General features: G+C 37.2%; 1 protein-coding gene and 1 long non-coding RNA gene across 9 annotated transcripts in view; one reads left to right on the top strand and one right to left on the bottom strand.

Annotated features, from left to right (window-relative positions):
• LOC110356346 (uncharacterized) overlaps window positions 1–373 on the bottom strand; it is a 15,993-nt gene extending 15,620 nt beyond the window's left edge. Inside the window, exon 1 of the long non-coding RNA XR_002409523.2 lies at window positions 219–373. This is a non-coding gene — a long non-coding RNA (uncharacterized LOC110356346). The remainder of the gene's footprint in view (window positions 1–218) is intronic.
• On the top strand, window positions 205–19,576 carry AP1AR (adaptor related protein complex 1 associated regulatory protein). 8 transcript variants are annotated; one of them, XM_065062302.1, is made up of 11 exons: window positions 447–760; window positions 3,442–3,510; window positions 5,706–5,754; window positions 6,342–6,368; window positions 7,181–7,206; window positions 8,055–8,151; window positions 8,911–9,009; window positions 12,109–12,170; window positions 13,313–13,386; window positions 14,358–14,486; window positions 17,240–19,576. In XM_065062302.1, exons 1-11 carry the CDS (start codon window positions 684–686, stop codon window positions 17,503–17,505), a joined length of 975 nt encoding a protein of 324 aa, XP_064918374.1. In that variant the 5' UTR covers window positions 447–683; the 3' UTR covers window positions 17,506–19,576. The 8 variants fall into 8 exon arrangements, with proteins under 8 accessions (XP_021138752.1, XP_064918380.1, XP_064918376.1 ...); XM_065062303.1 differs by lacking the exon at window positions 447–760 and adding an exon at window positions 1,295–1,326; XM_021283077.2 differs by lacking the exons at window positions 447–760; window positions 3,442–3,510 and adding an exon at window positions 205–298.

The following is a 19,576-nucleotide window of genomic DNA, read 5'->3' as shown; positions in this document are numbered from 1 at the left end:
TCACACCTGTGGCATGTGATGGTGATGATAGTTGATCAAGAGATGTTACTGCCTTCTGTCCAAAGCAGGGGTGTATCATTTTGCGGTAAGCTGCCTTTATTTTTAACCCATCCTGTTTCCATAGACAACAGAACCTCAGCACTCCTTTCAGTTTCACCCAGGATCCTTTCCTACCTAGTTTACACCCACAGAACACAACGCAATCACGTCCACCTCACCTTCCTGTGATGTTCTTCCGTTTAGACAGCACCTTGCAGGGAACAAATCCCTTTGGCGGCGACGCCTTCAACACTCCCAGGTTTGGCGGGACGCACCATTTCTTTGAGCTGCGTTACGCGGTTTCAAGCCAACGCCCGGAGCTGTGAGGGAGGGGACCCCCTCTGCTCTCTCCTCCCCCAGCGCCCGGGAAGGGGCGGGGCGAGCGCGGGGCATGCGGCATCCGCCTCTGCGCAGCGGCCGCGGCCATGAGGCTGCCAGCGCGGAGCCTTCGCTCGCCGCCCACTCGGTGACGGCGGCGGGCGCAGCCCCGCTCTTTGTTTGCCCTCCGCCCTTCATCCTCCCCCGCGGCCGTTGATGGCGCGGCCGTTGGTCGGCGCGCGCCGCGCAGGGGCGGTTTGAAGGCGCGCGGGGTGCCAACTGTCGCCGCGCGCCAACCGCGAGGAGCCGCCGCCGCGCAGGATGCGATGGGGAACTGCTGGGTGCGGTGGTGCTGCGGGCTCTGCTGCCGGAGGGACGCCGGCCGGCTCCAGCGGGGCGGAGGGTAAGCGAGGCAGCGCCGCTGCCCCTTTCCCCTCCCCGGGGCGGGGAGGTGCTGGGCCCGCCCGGCTCCGCCTTCCCCCTCCTCCTCGGCGGGACGTGAGGAGCGGCGGCCAGGCCGTGGGGCGATCGGTCCCGGTTGTCAGCGGGACGCGGGTTGCGGGGGGGTGAGGAGGCCGGGGAGCTGTCGCGGTGTCCGGAGGGGGTGAGGTGGCCTGGGGCAGGGCTGGGTGCCCGGGCTGCGCCCTCGGCCTTCCCCGCACAGCCGGGCTGATGGAACACGGGAGGGGAGGAAAGACGCCTCTGTAGCGTCAGCCTTGACAGCTCGAGCTGATGAAATGCCGTCGGCTTTGTGCAGTTGGAACGTTTCATCGGAGGCTTCTAGGGATGGCTTAGGGTAACAGGCTGCAGGGACATTCTTCGTCCTTAGCCCTCTTCAAGGGTTGTTTATCCAGAAGAAAAAAGCTTATATCGATTTTTTAGGTTAGTTGCCAAAATCTGTGCAGGCTACTGTGTCTGTGCGAAGATGGAAAACCACCATATCTTCTGAAATATGATCTTGTGTTCTCTGTGAGTCAGAGGCTGAGACTCTGTGGGGATAAGGGTGACAATTATGGGAGATCGGGAGCAGAATAATCCAAATAAACTTTCCTGTATCTTGTAAACACGTAATCTGTCTTTGGTTCTGCAACATGGAAAAGCAGTGTACAAGCAAAGGAAGAATACATTAGCTGTACAAGAACTTGTTTTTCTTCCATGTAATTACCAGTTTTTGGTACTCAGATGTCATTTATTTTTGGCTGATGAATTAGGACTGAAGTAGATATACAGAGTATTTTATGTGTTGCAAACTCACGGCCTCTTACTTCACACCAGCTCTAGCAGGCCAGCCTGATGTTCTGCTTGTCCTAAAGACCTTTTAGGAATATGTTTCAGAGAAATGAGTGAAAGACCTGGACAGTGTGTGTGTTTGTATTCTTAGCACTCTCTAACTGCAAGTGTAAGAACACCTCACATACCTGGGCAGCTGTCACTTAAGTGTCCATTTCTTGTACTCTACTCTGAGAAAAACAGGTGACACTCGAAAGGTCCTTGCTTCACGTGTGCTTTCTGCTGAGTCTCCACTCGTAGGCTAACATGCTTATTCTAGCAGTCAAGGGTAGTGACAACAAGTCTCTGGCAGTGTGTACTTAGCCTTTAAATTATTGCATTGTTTGTGAGGTGCTTTTGGTCTTTGCTTTTCCCGCAACTATTTTTAACTGACTTATTAAATGACTTACAAGCACTGGATAAGGGACAGAGTCCAAAAAGGCACAAGGTTGTCTTGCATATTACAGCAAATTCTCGATACATAGTTATTTTTTATCTTTCCCTCTGGTCTAAAGCTACTATCACCTATATTTATTTCATTTGTTTCACTTGTATTCTTTTTTTCTTGTATGTTTACAATACTTTCCTTACCCTTTTGTATATCCCTTGGTGTTTACAGTGTCATCTGTTCTAGCACTTGGTTTTGATACATGTTTGATTCATGGAGTATCATTTGTTAGCCTTCTGCCACACCTTCTCATATTCTCCAGATGGTTTTCAGCAGATGGTTGCTGAAGTTACTGGCTTACTGGCCAGACTTTGTTATGTGTTTCAGTGCCTTTCATGGAACTACTGGCTTCCTGCTTCCTTGGGTTTTAGAATGGCAAATATGAATGCTGGTGCACAGAATTGTGGCAGGGAATTAATGAAGACATTTTTATAAGTATACTCTAAAAGGAGAAGTTTGCTTGCCATGATGGCTTAGCTGCTCGTACGTGTATATATTGCTTCTATTAGTCCAGTGTCAGATTGTCCCTACCAGTGAAATAAATCTGTCTGCTGTTGTAATGTTAAACTCTTATGTACCTCTTTCTTTAGTTTTTGCATCGCCTATAATGAAGGCCTTAGAAAAATTACATGATAGTACAGAAAACAGACTTTTCTAATAGAAGGGGTTGCACCTGTTTGGATTGCCTTTTAAAGCCTGAACCTGGAAAATCATATACAGGGGTCAGTGTATGAAATATAGATCCTCAGTGCTATCTCCTGTAGATAGCTGGCGCATGTCTCAGGTCATATTTGTTTTCTGGCTGTGCTGGTATTTTACAGAACAGTATTGGAGTGTTGAGCAATTCAGGTATTTTCCATGACTGGGGGTGGGGGGGGTGGGCAGGGAATTGTATAACTAAAGTGTAAAATGTGTCTTATAAACTTTTGAAGTTTGCACGTTAGATTGCTACCAAATTCTGCAGGATTGGCTACTCCTAGAACAGCATAATGTAGTTTATCAAGTTCATTGTGTTTATTTTAATATCTCACATTCCCCCTCCCCTGAAAAAAAAACCCTAGTGCTTTGTTATTTTGAGATGCTCCCAAGATTTAAATGTAAGAAAAAAACCTTTGAATTAAGTACACAATTTCAAGGAAGTGTTTCAAAATCCTGCAAGATTATAAATTGTGTTTACTTGGAATTGTGCTTAAAATCTTGGAGATTTCTATATTCATTGTTGCAATGATTTTAGAGCTCATGTGGAGCATGTGTAGAGAGAAATTAAACCCCAAAACCTTCATTAGTGTAGTATAAGTTTAACTTTCTATAAAAACACAAACTTTCAGTTGGTAATTTTTAACTCCTTTTTTTTTTCTTTTCCTTAGGGAATGCCCTTATGCTTCTACTGAAATAGTTTTGCTCGAAGTACTACGAGCTGCAACCATAATTAGAAAGTAGGTCACAGGGCATTTGTCACTACATTCAACCATAAGGATTCCTCTTTACTTCTAGAGGAGTGTTGAGAGAAAAAAAGAGACAGAAGGCTAAATATTATTTGTCTCTAGTTTATTTTTTTGGTTAGTTTGGGAGAGTTTGTTATGTAGCAAAACTGAAACAATCCTTTTTGTCACTATTGTGGAAAAAGTAATTTTCACTCATGCCCTGGCTTTAGTAGATTAAATGTTCATTTTTAGTGCCTTTTTTTCCCCATGCATAATCTGTATAAGTTGGTTGTGGGTTTTTTTAAATAAAATATGATAACATGACTTTGCATAAAAGAGTAAAGCATATATGTATATAGAGAGAGAGTGCTTAAAAGTTAGTGTCTTTAATAGATTTAAAACTTTGAGGTTTGATCTGACAGTCTCTATAGGTCCTGTGGCCTGTTAGCTGAACTGTTTGCTCTAGTACCTGTGAAACCTAAATGTTTCTTAAGTCTGATTTAGAAAATAATGAAACGGTAGAGCTTAAAGGAGAATAATAAAAGCTGTAAGCATTTTGATAGGTTACTCTTTTTTTCAATTGAAGTTGTTATGTATGGGGGTGAAGTTGATGGGTCTTACATTTCTGTCCCTAATGACCTCAATCTTCCATAGTTGCTTTTGGATTTAAGGGCTCAAACTCTGGCCCAGAATTAGGACTTCTGTAACCAAGACCCTGTTCAGCAAGTAGCAGAAAGTGTTGATCTTTCTTGAAGTGTCATTGCTGTTGGGATATTTGTAATTACATTTAGTAAGCTTGTACTGCATGGTCTTAGTTTTCTGTAAGTTCACTGTTCAATTTCTGCAAATAATCTGACTGCAGCTCCTGTGTTTGTAAAGTTGAGCATAATTTAGTTAGCGCTTGATGCTACAAAGTAGAATCATTCTTTTCATAACAACATAGATAGTTCTGAAACAATTTCCTGGAACAATTTTATTAAATTAGGTTCTTAATGGTATTGGCGTCTGCATACCAAAATGTTACACAGAGGGGTAGTGATGAAATTACTGTAAGTGTTCGTGCCATGTGTCCCAATTATACTTGCAACATCGTGCATTAATTAAAGTGGCCTATCATCTCTGGTTTCATAGCAATGAATCAACTGGAAAACAGTTCTTTATTGGCAGCTACACATTGTAAGTTACACTATGGTATATAAGGAAAGGTTGACCAGGACTCTGCAGTGAAGTGGGTTGCAGAACAAGTTGCTAGGGCAGATGTACCCTAACTGACTTCCAAAGAAAAATATAATGGAGATTAAATATGTCATGATTAAAACAATTCAGGCTTTGGCTGGTGTGTTGCTTTTAAAATAGCAGAAGTGTTGGTTGCAAGTACAGAATGATCTTTTGTACAAGTATAGAAATGCCTGAGGCCCTGGATTTATTCTTGATATCAGTCAGCACTAGGAACTGGAAACTCTGTTTTTTAAAATAGTTTGATGAAATGGATGTTGTACTGAAGCACCAGTATACATTTGAATATACTTTTGGATGATAGCGCAACCTCTTTCACTAGGTAGAAATGTACTCAGATTACTTAATACTGTATTTCTTTTTATATAGAAGACAGTGTTAAGATAATCAAAGAATTAAGGAGGAGGCTGATCTGATTTTCTGTGTAAAATTACAGACTGTGAATATTTTTTTCTAGTTGGAACGTATTGTCTTGACCTCTTGTAGACACACTTCTCTGAGGTTCAAACTTCTAGCTGTGCCAAGCTGGCAAAATAAAATATGTGATTTAACATTGGTGTTGTACAACATGCTGTGCTAGTAAAGAGTTAAGTGCCATGGTGAGCAATAGCATTTTCAGAAGTTGCCTGGAATAATGTTTTTTCAGAAGAATGTATGAAAGGTATTGTAGAACATGCTAAGATGTCTGTAAATGTCAAGTCCTGTATCCTGATAAATTATTTCTTTGCACTTGAGGGGGTTTGTCTTTTCTTCAGTTCTGTAGAATATGTTTACATGCTTTTGCCTCGTCCTGCTCTGATAGCAGTGCAGAGCACAGATTAACAGTAAATGTGTTTAATACATGAAGATTTTATGTTTATTTTATACTTAATTACAGTATTTCAAAAGCTGTTTAAAAATACCAGGCTTGTTTTCCTTCTGCTATGAATTGAAGACTATTCCGTAGTGTAACTGTAGACTTATTTTTCCAGATCAAAGTATTTTAGAACATGTTCAACAGGAGAACACTTCACTATAGAGGTGAGTGCAAAGGCGGAACAAGCTGAATTCTAGCAGTGCCTTTAACACTTTTTGCACTTTTTATACACTGAAATATTCCAGGTTATTCCAAACCAAATTGATGTTGCACTGGGTGGCAAGTTGGTCGTTCTTATACCAGCTCAGCACTGTACCTCTTATGTCTCCTGCATTTTTAAATTGAGTGGATACTTTGGTGTAATAGCCATACCATTACTTCCACTGCTGGTATTACAATGCTTCAGATACACAGAATTGTTAGCAATCTTATAAGCTAATGAGATTTCATTTTTATCAGGGACCTCACATAAGCTGTAGTGAAATATGTGAACGTTTTATAATTTTGACTCTTCTCTTTGTTGGTGAACGTAACGTTTAAGAAAAGAAACACTGGGAAGAAGATAGGTCCTACTCTAAAAGTAATACTTTCTTTGGAAGTAAGAGATTTCATAAATAGTATTACAGTCCCACTGTTGTCATTGGAGTGGTGCTTTTACAAGACAGATTAGATATGTAATCATATTTGCTGTATGTGCTTAGTGACTTGTTATATCGAATTGTAAAGCTCATCTATATATTTCTCTCTGCAGTTTGAGAACCTAGTGGAAAGTGATGAGGTAGGTACCTGGTTCATAATGTGAAACCTGCTGATACAATACACTCCAAGATCCCACTTCATGATCTGTTGTAGGCTTGAATTGCAAGGGTTTTTTACTTTGATTTTCATTTGCTCTAGGAATGAATATTTAACACATTGGGAGAGATGATGACCTAAGAGATGAGAAAACTGTTTGGGGGGAATATGGGAGGTAACGCTTTCAGGAAGAGAGCACTATGGACATTAGGAAGGCAAAAAGAAAAGAAGAACGGGGGTGAAATCATTGGGAGGAAGACTTGAAGAAGAATTTGCTGCTGGTATAACTCTTTTATAAGACTCAGCAAATGCTCTCTGAGAACATAAGTGGACATGGGTTGCTTTGCTAAGGAAGATTTGGGGAATGCTCTGTCTTTACAATTACAGGTAAACTAGCTGAACAGTTTTTCAGAAAAATAGAAATTTGCCTTAAAATTTCACTCTTAATTTAATAAAGCTTGATAATGGCAGGGAGGGTGGATCCCACATTTTCAGTACACTGCACTGTATATAAAAATGTGAAGGCTAATAGTTTGATTCCTGAAATACACCACTGGAGTATTTCTTTTCAGTTGGAAGCACTTTGTTTTGTTTTGTTTTTTACTTGTCAGCCACTTCAGTTTATTGCATAATATTTTTTTATTTTATTCCAAATTAAAACAGGGGATTCCCCACCACACACTTGTAAAACAAATATATGGGGGAAACTATGATTTCATAATTTTTTTTCGCATCTCAAAGTTGTTTGATTGATGGGATTCTCAAAAACTCAAGACTTGTTTTTTGTTTTAACAGGGGGAAAGCCCAGGAAGCAGTCACAGGTAAGGCTTTGAGATTCAGGACCTCTCCTTTCCTCTGCCCTCCCCTTGTGACTATTAAATTTTTTCAGAGTTCCTGTCAAAACCCTTTCCGTTGTCTTAGTTGTCACATATGTGGAAAGAATACATGTCAAACTAACAGTCTTAATCCTGTCAAGACACTTCAGATGATAATACAAGGAATATACAAGACAGTTAAAACAGAATGTTGCAAAGAGAATCTTGATTCTTGTTCCCAGGGTCAGCATTTAAAGTTACACAGATGTTAATGCTACAACTGCAGTGAATTTTTTGTGAGCATGGAGAGGCCTGCTGTATAGGAAACGCATGAAAGCACTGAAGTACATGCTTTGGTTGTCTAATTCTAGACATTTTGTATTATTTAAATTTGATATTTCCCAGAATGTTGTTTCTTGCAATGGTCCCGAAGAGGTGACATAGCAAACCTTATTATACTGCTTTTGCAGTCTTTTGTTAGATACATAAAAGTATTCATAAAGTAGGCAACAGATGAAAGGGTAAAAATGTACAATTATGGGACCAAAACAAGTAAGAGAAAAGTGATTTATACAGCAATTATAACCGTTCTATTCCAGTAGTTCTGTTAGCAAACAGTGTTTAAAAAATATGCTTTCTGTAAAGATACAAAAATGTTTTGTAAGAGTAAGATGAGACAGCATTGTAAACTGGAACGTAGGAACTCTGTTCTCAGGAGAAGCCAAAAGAACAACTTGTTGCATTTGCATTAAAGAACCAGTCAAGAAAGACCGTATGGATATGTTTAATGCAACTTAGGGTTGTCAGGAGTAAATAATAGATGGGGCCTTTTTGTGTCTCTCCCACGCTTTTAGACCTCTAACTGAGGAAGAAATTGCTGACTTGAAAGACAGACATTATGACTCCATCGCTGAAAAGCAGAGAGTTGTTGATATGAAACTTCAGTCAGAGGTAAGCAGTTATGACTAGTATGGTGTGGATGGTTTTTCTTTTAAAGTAGTTAAAATCAACCATGAACACAAGGAGATTCCGTTCACATGAACAAAACAGTTGGGTTTTGTTCATCAGTTGATATTTCTTAGTCTACAAGATGCACAAAGAGATTGCTGTGCAACTAAGTTTGCATCAGAGATTCCTTCTTTTTAATGGCCTCTTGGCTGAAAAATTGAATGAATAGGCTGGCGCTCTTACTGAGATCTGTTAAATTTGAACTATTTTTTTTATTAAAGGCAAAATGGGGAGTATACTTGACTTGTGCTTGTCTTGTGTTCAGTTTTTTTCCTGAGCTTTTCTTAGGAAGAAAACATAATTTGTCATTTTGTTTTAGTGTGTTGCAGCAATTAATGGAATATGATGTGGAATAGAATGCAGAAATTGAGAGTAATTTTTAATAAAGTACCAATGAAATATGCAACTGAGAAGATTTAAGTCTTTCACTGTTCACAATAAAACTCAACATGCATTTACAGCAGTTCACTATGATGATGTGTATTCAATAGGGTAATGTTTAGTTACCTATATTTCTTGGGGTGTTTAGGGGGGAAGCTGTTAAATTTAGTTAATGAAGAAAAATGTTTTAACTCTAGTAAATTTTATTTTATTTTTATTTTCTAGTAGTTCTTATTTTGTTTTATTGAACTTATGGCTTTATTCTTAGGAAGATAGATAGGTTCTGCTTTTGTTAACCATTACTATTTTGTTCATATACAGTTAGCCTTACAAGAGGAGAAGTTAAGAATAGAAGAGGAGGCTTTATATGCTGCACAACGTGAAGCAGCCAGGGCAGCAAAGCAGAAAAAGCTCTTGGAGGTGAGGGGAAAAAGACCCCAATATATATCAGAGCTTCTGTTCTGTTTCTACATATGCAGACTTTCCTAATATCCTTTACATCTCAGGAAACATCATGAGAAAATTGTTTCAGCTTGTAAATTCCAGTAGAGAAAGAAATATACAATCTGAAAGAACAGCTGGAAATTATCAGTTGTTTGAAACAGCTTATGAAGCTGAGTATAGATTTTGAATGACATGTATGATTTTAATCTATAATTTGCTTAACAGACTTCTTACATTTTGTAGAAGTTACTCATCTTGAAAGTGATCTGTGATGGTTTTCTAGTTAAAAAAATTAAGCACATATGATTTAGACTTGTAAAAAGTATTTCATACATTTGTGCACTTAGTTGTTCCTTATCTCTGTGATTTGTGTTAACATGAAGATATGTGTTTCCAAGTCGTCTGTATTTACTGTTGACCCTGAGCAGGTTGTTGGACTAAATGATCTCCTAAGGTCCCTTCCAACCTGAATTGTTCTGTCATTTTGATTTCTATGTGTAGTAGCCAAAGTCCAGTAATGACTTAAGAGCAGTCTTCATATAATATATCTGTGCCTACTTTCAGGTGTCTGGTGTCTTTGCTTTTGAAGCTTGGTCAAGCAAAACAAAAGCCATGTTAAGTTTTTCTGCTGTTTTGAAAACAGATGCTGTTCTGTATCCTGCTAGCATTTATTAGTGATTATTTTCATGTTACAGTTCAAAGATTTACATGTTATCAGTGTGTTTAATATTTTCCAAAATCTTAATAAGCTATTGAAGTATGTGCTGCCACCCAAATTTCAGGTTGCCGGAAATACGTATGTTAAAAAGAGCATTTTCGCTTTTTTGTATCTGTCCATCTACAATGTATGTGGCTGCAGATGTAGCACGTTGAAGGAAACAGTCCACTAGACATGTGGTATGTGTTCAACTAGAAGTAATTTTTCAGAAGTTCAGCTTTAGGCTAATTGAAAAAGTCTGAAATCTGCAATAGGTATAGGGGAGATCTTTAGCCCTAGTGTATCATTGATATTCAAAAGAGAATGAGCTAAAAATTGTTATTTCCAAATTGATAGCAATGACTGGGTTTTCATCTTATATTTCTATTGCTAAGTGTAGGTCTCATTTCACATTTCTCTTTTTATTCTCTTGTCATTCGTATGGGAGGGTTAATTATTTCTGACCTTTTTTTGCCTAGTTTCTTTTCTTAACACATTTGGTCTATATAAAGTCAGCAAAAGTAGATTGTTTTATGGCTTTAACTGGTCTTCATAGAAATTCTATGCAAGAAATGCTATTTTTCTTGTCTTTCGGTATTTTTAATATGACTGTCTTTTAGTCAGGACCTAAGATAGAATGCATTATAGGGATTTTCATTTCCTTCTCTCATAAAATTAGCACCACTTATCTCCTTTACAAACACTGTCCCCCAAAACCCATAAGGATTATAAGGATTCCCAAGGAAGCATTTTTGTATAGATATGCATCAAATATTTAACCTTTCTAGATAAACTAGAAGCCATTTTTAAATACATCTCTTTGCTATTTGTGGGCAGAAGTCTTTTAAATGAGAAAATAGCTTTTTCCTTGGAAGGATGGTATCCCTTTAAAACTAATTTGGCTTTCTGATGTTGTCCTACTAAATGTCAGGGTTTGTAATAGCAGAGAAGTTTAATATATGCATGTCCTGGAACTTACAGTGCTAGATATTTGGACATGACCCAGGAAAATGGGTAGATAATTGAAATCTGTTATTATGTGAGTATATGAATTTTAACAGAAAATTATTGCATACAGTAGTAATTGATTTTTCCAGACCTGCTAACTATGTTGGTGCCAAATTCCTGTCTCTTTCTCCCTGCATACTTAAGTCTTCTTACCTATAATCACCATTGTGTGATATTTCTACTTCTACACTTCCCATTTCCTTACTGGTCTCAGTCTGCTTATTCTGAATCTTATTTAAATACATGAGATGGAAAGTATGCCCAGAAATGAAGCCATCATTGTCTTGGGATTAAAAATACTAGCTGATCCAATGGAGTTATCTCACAAGACTGTTTACCCAGGAAAGAGGAATTCTTAGATGAAGCTAAAGTTGACGTCAATAACTCTGGTTTCTTTATCCTGGCTTTTCATTTGCAGGGAGAGATCCGTTAAGGCAGAGAATAGATTTTTCAGAAAATATAGTATCTACATACCTCAGACTTGTCTGTAAAATTAACTCATTAATTTTTATCTTAGTCTTTGTTGTAATCAGTGAACAATTACTGCTTCGTAACCTTTAATCACAGAGTTTGTGCCCAGTTTTTATGCTATCATTTTTTTCAAGGCAGGGAAAAGAAACTTGAGACAACTTAGGTTGCTTAAACCCTAAAATGTATGTAGAACCCTACGTCCATGACATCTATCAGTCCTCTTTTAACTACAAAATAAATGCATTTAAGGCTTCTGTCTTGCATTTTTCCTTCTGTGTTGGCTTTTTTTTTTCCTTTTTCCTAGTGATACCATGAAAGCTTTCTACCTAAAGAGTGTAGAGCAATTAATACTTTTGGCACAGCAAAGCAGCAAAACTTTCATTAATATAAATGAAGGATCTTGTGTTGACACAGACAACCAGAGGAGATAGCAGTATTGCTTTGTACAGTCCTTTTTTTAAGTGGTAGGCAAAACAAATAAAACATAACTCAGGTGTTAGTGGTGCATTGAAAATACCTGTGGCTTACGAAGGGAATACAGTAGAGAAGAGAGATGCAGTCTTGAATGATGTTTATATGTTTCTAGACAAATTGATGACTTCTTTTTTGGGGGGTGTATGAAATAGGTTAAAATGTTGAGAGCTCTATTTACAGATCTACTTTATTTTAAATTGAGAGACCTCTGAGATTAAAGGTAATACCTCTTGCATGTAACAGTCACTTCATTATCATAAAATTTGATCTTTATTTGAATGAAAATCAGTCTTTTCCTGTGTTGTACTCAAAGGACCACGACAATGCTTCCTCCAGTGTTACAGTTAAGGGAATGCTTAGTGTATTGAGTATATTACTCTGAGTGATCGCATTCAGCTTTTTCAATAATTTACTTCTTTCGATAGCAACGTAAACAACAAAGGATAACACAGAGAATGCACGCTGTTAATAATGGAGAATATCAAAGGTAAGATATAAAATGTTATTAATGATAATTAAGAACAATGACTGGTTTTACTTCTGTTCCTCACCTCCCCCTCCCAAAAAAGGCAAATCCACCTGTTTTTCAAACCTTATATATGCAGCATTTCTAAGTCAGAGTTGTTTTTATTCATTGCAGTTTTATTCACACCAAATTGTTACTGAATGCAAACTGATTACCAAGAACCTGCAAAATTATAGGGTGGATTGCATACGAATTTAACCTACTCCCAGCTACTTCATATATATATACACATATAAAATCTAGCATTTTATATTAAAAAGGTGTCTGTGTGTAAAATCTCAGCTAATACAAAAATATTTTTATTATTCAGAACCCTGTTTGAAATGCCCAATAAAAATACATACGAACCAAATGGAGAATTGAATGGTTTATATCATCCCCTTGTTCTTCATTAATTTTATTCCTTTAATTCTCTTCACTCCTACCTCCTCTGTTCAGTGTTAGAAGAAAAAAAAACAAAGCAATCAACCAAAAAACCCTAAACAAAAACAAGAAGACCCCACCAACACAAACAAAACAACCCACAACACCACCAAAACAAACAAACTAAACAACAACAAACACATATCCCCAAATAAAAACCACCCACACCAGCCTGTGGAATGGTATTTGAGTTCAGAAAATACTAAAATCAGACACCTGTTTCTGAATGGAAGGGGGATGGGAGGTATTTTCAGTTAGGTAAGTACAGTTAGAAAAGGAGCTGTGAAAGCAGGTTTTATGGAATGAGTAGGAATTAGCATAGTTCAGAAACAAAGAATTGCAGTAGCAAGACTTGAATTCATTAGTTAAAAGAGGAATTGAAAATTCAGGAGTCATCTCAAGTGACAAAAGATAAGAGGGGAAGAGTTGTTTTGTTGCAGAAGTTAAGGTATTTCATTTGTAACTGAAATTACCACTAAAAATTGAGCAGAAGCTCTGCCTGGGAGAGGATATGATGAGCAGGAATGGATAGGCATTCTGTAGATCATTTTGTAAAGATTTTAGTTAACGATGTATGTGCTTTGTACTGTAGAACTGGAGGCCATGTGGATTAATGCATTTTTTTATGGCACCCTTAGAGGCTTATAAAACTAAAAGCAATATGTGCACTGTTCTTGCAGCTCTGTGGCAGAGGAAGATCTTGATTCTTTCTTAAGAAATACAAAATTCCAGTACGAAGCTTTTCGAAGTAGTAGTAAGTCTTCCTTTTCTTATGCGTATCTTTAAATGTTAAGTGGCTCTGAGGAGCACAGAGTACTATTTTTTTTCTAGATAAACATAATTTATTCATATTTCGTATTTTTATATATACACATATGTATACATATGTATAAATGTATATGTATACATATATCTGTATTTAAAAATTAACAGAAACTTATTTTCCTCTCTAATTCCTGATGATTTGAAAAATGTGGCATATACAACTTGTGCTACAGCCATTCTAGTTCTGAAAAGCAAGTTCTGTCAGCAAACACATCCTGTGCTTGGATTTTATTTTACGAAGGCTTTCCAACCATCTTTGTGGAGCCAACATCATGCAGTGACCTGTTCTTGTAAAACCTAACTGTGTATTAAGGATGCAAATGTGTGCGTTCAGCATTTATAACCATCTCTTAGCAAAATAATTTGAATCATACTAATGGTTAATTTTTTTCTAATGAAGCGCAAGAGAGTATTTTGCTGCCTATATTTAAAAATTCCACTAACAATTTAGAGGAAAACAATTTTATTAACTTAGAATGTAAGTTTGGTGACAGTACTTGATAGTCACTAAGAAGTTGGAGAACTGATGGTAATTATTGGGCAATGCTGCCTATAGTGTGGGGTGTTGAGTGGGGTGGATATGTTTTAGGGGTTAGGTTTTGGGGTTTGGTTTTTGGTTTTGGTTCTTTTTTGCAAGACTTCTCACAAGTCCAGCTTACTGAATTCTTCTATGGTTCTAATTAGACAATATTGCTTAATGTCATCCTGTAATATCTCAGTGATGTTGACTTAAAAAGCTTCTATAAAGTCTTTGAAGTGATGAAGTGCTTTTTCAGATGTTTCTGAGGCTTAAGGGCCACAAAGCAAAATAAAAAGTTTGCTTTGAAAGTTTAATTTTGCATATTGAACCTCAAATTCAAGTATGTTTACAAATTAAAAGTACGTATTTTTTACATATAGGACTTTCTTCGGATGCTACAGTGCTGACACCCAACACAGAGAGCAGTTGTGACTTAATGACCAAAACAAAATCAACCAGTGGAAATGATGACAGCACTTCGTTAGATTTAGAGTGGGAAGATGAAGAAGGTATTTATTCTGCCATTCAATTTCATTCTGAACTTAAAAGTTAAAAATGCTGACAGTTTTAAATATGTTGATTTTAAATTTGTCATTTTCAAAAGGGAGGTTGATTTAAAACTGAATTATGATGGGATTTCTCTCAAGCGTGTCGTGATTAAACTGTAAACTATTCTTACCTAGCAAATTGCTTATTTTGATACATGCGGTTATTTGTCTAAGAAATGAATTCATTTCTTTGGATCCTTAAGTAAATTACTTCCTGCATCTTGTAGAACTCATTGTAAACTCACAACAAAATTACTAGTATAGAAATGCTGCCCTCTTGTGAGACAATAGCAGAAGGAACACCTTGTTCTTTGTTTTAAAAGGTAGAAGTCAGTCAGGAGTCTCTGAAGTATTTCAGGAATCATTGTTTCTTTAAACCCTAATTACTTGTATTGTAACTTCTACTGTAACTTAGGTCTGCATTCCAGGTGAGTAACCCAACTATTCTAATTGCTACTGCTGTTTGTTGTAGGTATTTTCCATTCTCTTTAGTAAATCTGCAAAAGCTCTTGGTTTTGAAGTTAATCCAAAATTTGGAGACCTTAACTGTTGAAAAGCTCACCAAAAATAAGCTAGGATTTCTTTTAGCCAATGTTACAGCAGGATTTTTTTTTCCTTTAATAAACTAGTTTGTCTAGACAGTCTGTATAGAGTTTAAATGTTTAGCAGTGTCAAGAGCACTAAGGTGTGTCGTTCATAAACCTGTCTTAAAAGACTTAACTTTCATAGAAGTAGCCAGAAGTAGCCAGCATCTTTTTTTAGCTACTATGTGCAAGAGCTATCGGCATTCTAGAGGAACTAAAGCTAGGGCAATATCATACATGCTGAACTACACTGGATTTTACATTGAGAGTAAGTAGCACCAGTGCAGAAGCAGTGTTCTGGAAACTATATATTCTACACCATGCTTAAGAAATGGAAAAATTGCATTCTCTGCTTTTTACAGACTGAGTTGTCCCCCCACTCTTATGAGTTACCTTACTGTAATATCTGTCTAAATACCTACTAAAAACCACATGAGAGCAAGGTTTAGTCTTTACCAGGCATACCTGCATCTGAAATTACCTTATTCATTTGAGTACTTGGGGGTCTTGCTGCATATGGGCTTGTATTATCCTTCTCATTGGGGAATTTACTTATGTGTATAGAATTAACAATCCGTGATCTTTGCTATTCATTGTTTTCTTATCGCTGTCTTATTGACTCAGCCACAAGCATTCATCTGGTTTTGAGGTAACTAAATAGTAAGTACTGAGAAGTGCTAGAAACTGCCTAAAAGCAGAGAACAAAATTACTGCGTAGTTCTGTTTCTGATTTCTATGAGCCAGTGCTCTACAAAGGGGAAGGATTAAGAGTTGGTCACTGCGATGGCAGTGCACCGCTTCTCTCTAGTAACCTCAAACCCTGAGCAGAAGAGCTGGTAAGATAACCTGTGGATGATTGCTTATGCTTGAGGACATAGCAAGGGAGGAATGTGGTCATTTGAAAGAAGTACTAGTCAATATTGCCAGGACTTTGAGTAGTTTTTAACACATTCCTGATAGATCTGGCTCAACTTAAGTGTGTTAAAAGCATCTATCCGAAGCAGTTGACTGCTTGCTTTGGGATAAGAGGTTTAATTACTGTGTGTGCTGTTAAAACCTACCATGGAAACTGAACAACTTCAAGTAAGTGTGTTTGTGTGTGGGTTTAGTGATCTGGGATATTAATTTGTGGTCTAGTCACATATTTTTACTGTCCTTAGACAAAGTTATATGGGGGCTGAACACGTTGTAGGGAAGAACCAGTGTTTTGAAAGGGTATTAGCCTTTTAAAAAACAAACCAACCACCACGAAGAATAGCAGCAAAAGATGACAGTGCTTGACTGAAAATTTGCCAGAGTAGGAGATTGTTAACAGGAAATGCCTAGGTCCTGAACTGCACATGATTATATACTAGTGGTACTATATAATAATTTTGTAATGGTATATAACAGTACTGAAAATGGGATTGTGGAGTGGAGCTGTCTGAGTACAGCAGATGCATAGTTTGTGCCCTGCGATGTTAGTTTTATAAAGAGCGTTATACAGAAAGACAAAGGGTTTGAGGAGCAAATGGAAACAGTAACTGCCCTGGATTAAATACAGATGTTGGATACAGTGATTCTGTTTTCATTCTTTGCTGTCATGTACAGATAACAGACAAGGAACTTTGAGTATTAATGTTGTATTGGTATTTTTGGCAGTGTATTTTGAGAGATGGACAACAGCTTCAGTGAGCCAGGAATAGTCAAGTTGAAAATAGCTATGTTTTGAAAGACCCATGGAAAAATAACATAAAATCCATCACTTGAGTCTGAGAAGGGACATTTAGCTTCTCTGGAAATGGCACAGTACCAAAAACCTCCTAATATTTACATGCCCATAGTGTAGAGCAGCAGGCTACATATATAGGAGAATTAAAGACAGCTAGTGAGTTCTTGCACTGTGTAGTCTTGTCTGTCCTAGAACTCTGTAAATCAACATCACTGGCTGTTGTGTTCATTTGGGCCAAAACTGGCTGCAGACTGTTGCTTTAATGTGAATAACACCACCAGGAGAAAATACAGTGATACTGAGGAGAGAAATTACCAGAGTCTGGATCTCTGTGGTTTTCTTGTTGTTTCTTCTAATACAAACATAAAGGTACTTCCCTCAAAATTATGTTTTTCTCATAAATATGTCTTAAATCACAGGCATGAACAGAATGATTCCAATGAGAGAACGCTCCAAAACAGAAGAAGATATACTCCGGGCAGCTCTGAAATTCAATAGCAAGAAGACAGGAAGTCATCCAGCTTCAGCCTCTGATGATTCTAATGGACTGGAGTGGGAGAATGACTTTGTTAGCGCTGAAATGGATGATAACGGCAATTCAGAATATGCCGGATTTGTAAATCCTGTACTAGAATTGTCTGCATCAGATGTAAGGATATCTGATTCTGATCATCAAGACAGATAGTGAAACTGCGCGGCCCTTCTTTATGACCAAATGTTGAAAAGTGAAATAGAATGTACAAAACCAATTTGCTCTTTTATAACATGGTTCCCTTTTTACTTACAGATTGATCAGCAAGGAATGGGAATGACTTGCTTTCTGAATTAATTCAGAATTAAGTGCAATTTTATCATCTACCTTCTAAATTTTTATGAAAACTGGGATGATTCTATTGTGTATATTTCTGGATATCTGGATTTAATATAAAATTATCTGCACTAATTTAAGTGTCATAGCTTGACATATCTATATTTTAACTAGCTTTTTTTTCTGGATGATGTTTCTACTGATTTGTTTTTGAAAGTCATCATTGGCCTAACATTTATCTTAGAAACAGTCTTACATAATTAATCTGATACTTGAATATAGAAAAATAATTTTAAAAATTTGTCTTTATTTCCAATATGTGCTTTTTGACTTGTTCTTTAGCTATTTAGAGGGTGTAATTAGCCAGCTGCAAAGCAAATGTCACACATGGTAAACTGCAATTTTTCCGTCTCGCTTATAGTCTTCCTAGCCTTGTATTGTCCTTCTTCCATTTATTTATTTTTTTTATACCTCATGCTAAGCAGTTAACCTCAATAAACATAGTATAAATCATCAGGTTAGGTAAGATATTCTCTTGTATGATATGCCAGACTTAGTGTGTACTAGATAGAAAAACAGCTATAAAAATTCTTTATTCCTCAAACTGGAAATTTTAACCAATATCTAGTAGAGAATTGGGAGGACCAAAGTCTTGATTTCCCTACCCTCCCAAACAGACCAACAGCTGTTACTACATAGTCCTTAAAATTCTTTAGTTGTGGAAAACTTACAATTCAGCTCAACTGGAACAATTATTGAAGAGCAACGTTCTCTGAGCAGACTGGGAGAAGGGACGATTGTTCTGCTGCTGGGGTGGGAAGAACAAGAACCTAAAGACTGAATTCCTATATCTGCATTTTAAAGAGGAAAAAAAAAGTTCAAGTTCTGAAACAGTGTGTTTAAGTAGTCAAGCTTTCCTGTGCCTCTAAACTGGATGGTTGATAGAGCTAATATGGACTGAAATGTAAGGAGGTGTTCAGTTATTGCAAATTTGGTGCAATGTGTTGTGTGGTCTCCCCCTTATATTTAACGTAAGTTATACTTGTTTTTATAAAGTAAAAGAACTTACTGAAGAGAACTTGCAGAACAGCTGTAGATCTCAAGCCTTCCCCAAAGTTTCAGTAAATCCATTCTGCTTTTGTGTAGCTGTCTTGTTTTGCCCTGAAAAAAAAAAAGGAGGAGAGGGTGTAACTTCACCATTGTGGAATAAAAGCAACACACTTGTGTTAAGTAGTAAATCTGCACCATCAGAAGAACTGAATTGATGGGTAAAAGCTGTGTAACTGTTTTAGATTGTTTGAGCATATATCTATATATTATTAGGGTCACTACAATGTGGTCCTCTTCATGATAACTTAAAAAATACTGCACACTTGGATTAAATATGTACATATGTCAACACTAATGAACAGATAAATCTTATTGATAACATTCCATTTCTTAATTTAAATTGTAGCTATGTCATTGAAAATATTTTAATGTAGTTATCTACATTTGCAATGCCTGCAATAAGCTTTAAAAAGTTGTATACATCAAATGTATATTTTTGGTTTGGCATAAGATACTACTGTGTAACTTCTGACGTTTATTTCTATAATATATTCCTATGGAAATGAAGGCAATTTTCACAACATGTAAATAACACTTTTTTTACCTGCTGAAACTGTAACTTACCCTGCAGTGGTTACTACATGAACATGAGGTTAACTTGTCCTGACCATGCTTCAAAGAAGTCAGCTAGCTCATGATAGTCCTGTTTCTAGGGTGAACAAGCATTTAGGAAGAAGTGAACCGCACCGAGTGACTTAAGAATTATGGTCAATATCTGTGGAAATTTTAAAAAATTGGAAGGTTATTTGAACAGCTTATGTGAAACAATTCAACAGTACTGTAAAATGCGTATCTCTGTACAAATTTCAAACTCATTAAACTTTGCAGTCAGTCTTCA

The sequence above is a fragment of the Columba livia genome, chromosome 4, assembly GCF_036013475.1.
Source record: "Columba livia isolate bColLiv1 breed racing homer chromosome 4, bColLiv1.pat.W.v2, whole genome shotgun sequence".
Taxonomy (NCBI): Eukaryota; Metazoa; Chordata; class Aves; order Columbiformes; family Columbidae; genus Columba; species Columba livia.
Note: the sequence above shows the minus strand (reverse complement) of the source record. Positions and strands in the feature narration are given on the sequence as shown.

Excerpts from the sequence above, each read along its gene's own strand:
- AP1AR (XM_065062302.1), top strand. The coding sequence starts at position 684 with ATGGGGAACTGCTGGGTGCGGTGGTGCTGCGGGCTCTGCTGCCGGAGG. Across the intron at positions 5,755-6,341 it reads GAGAACACTTCACTATAGAG|TTTGAGAACCTAGTGGAAAG; the intron begins GTGAGTGCAAAG and ends TTCTCTCTGCAG. Across the intron at positions 14,487-17,239 it reads AGAGTGGGAAGATGAAGAAG|GCATGAACAGAATGATTCCA; the intron begins GTATTTATTCTG and ends CTTAAATCACAG.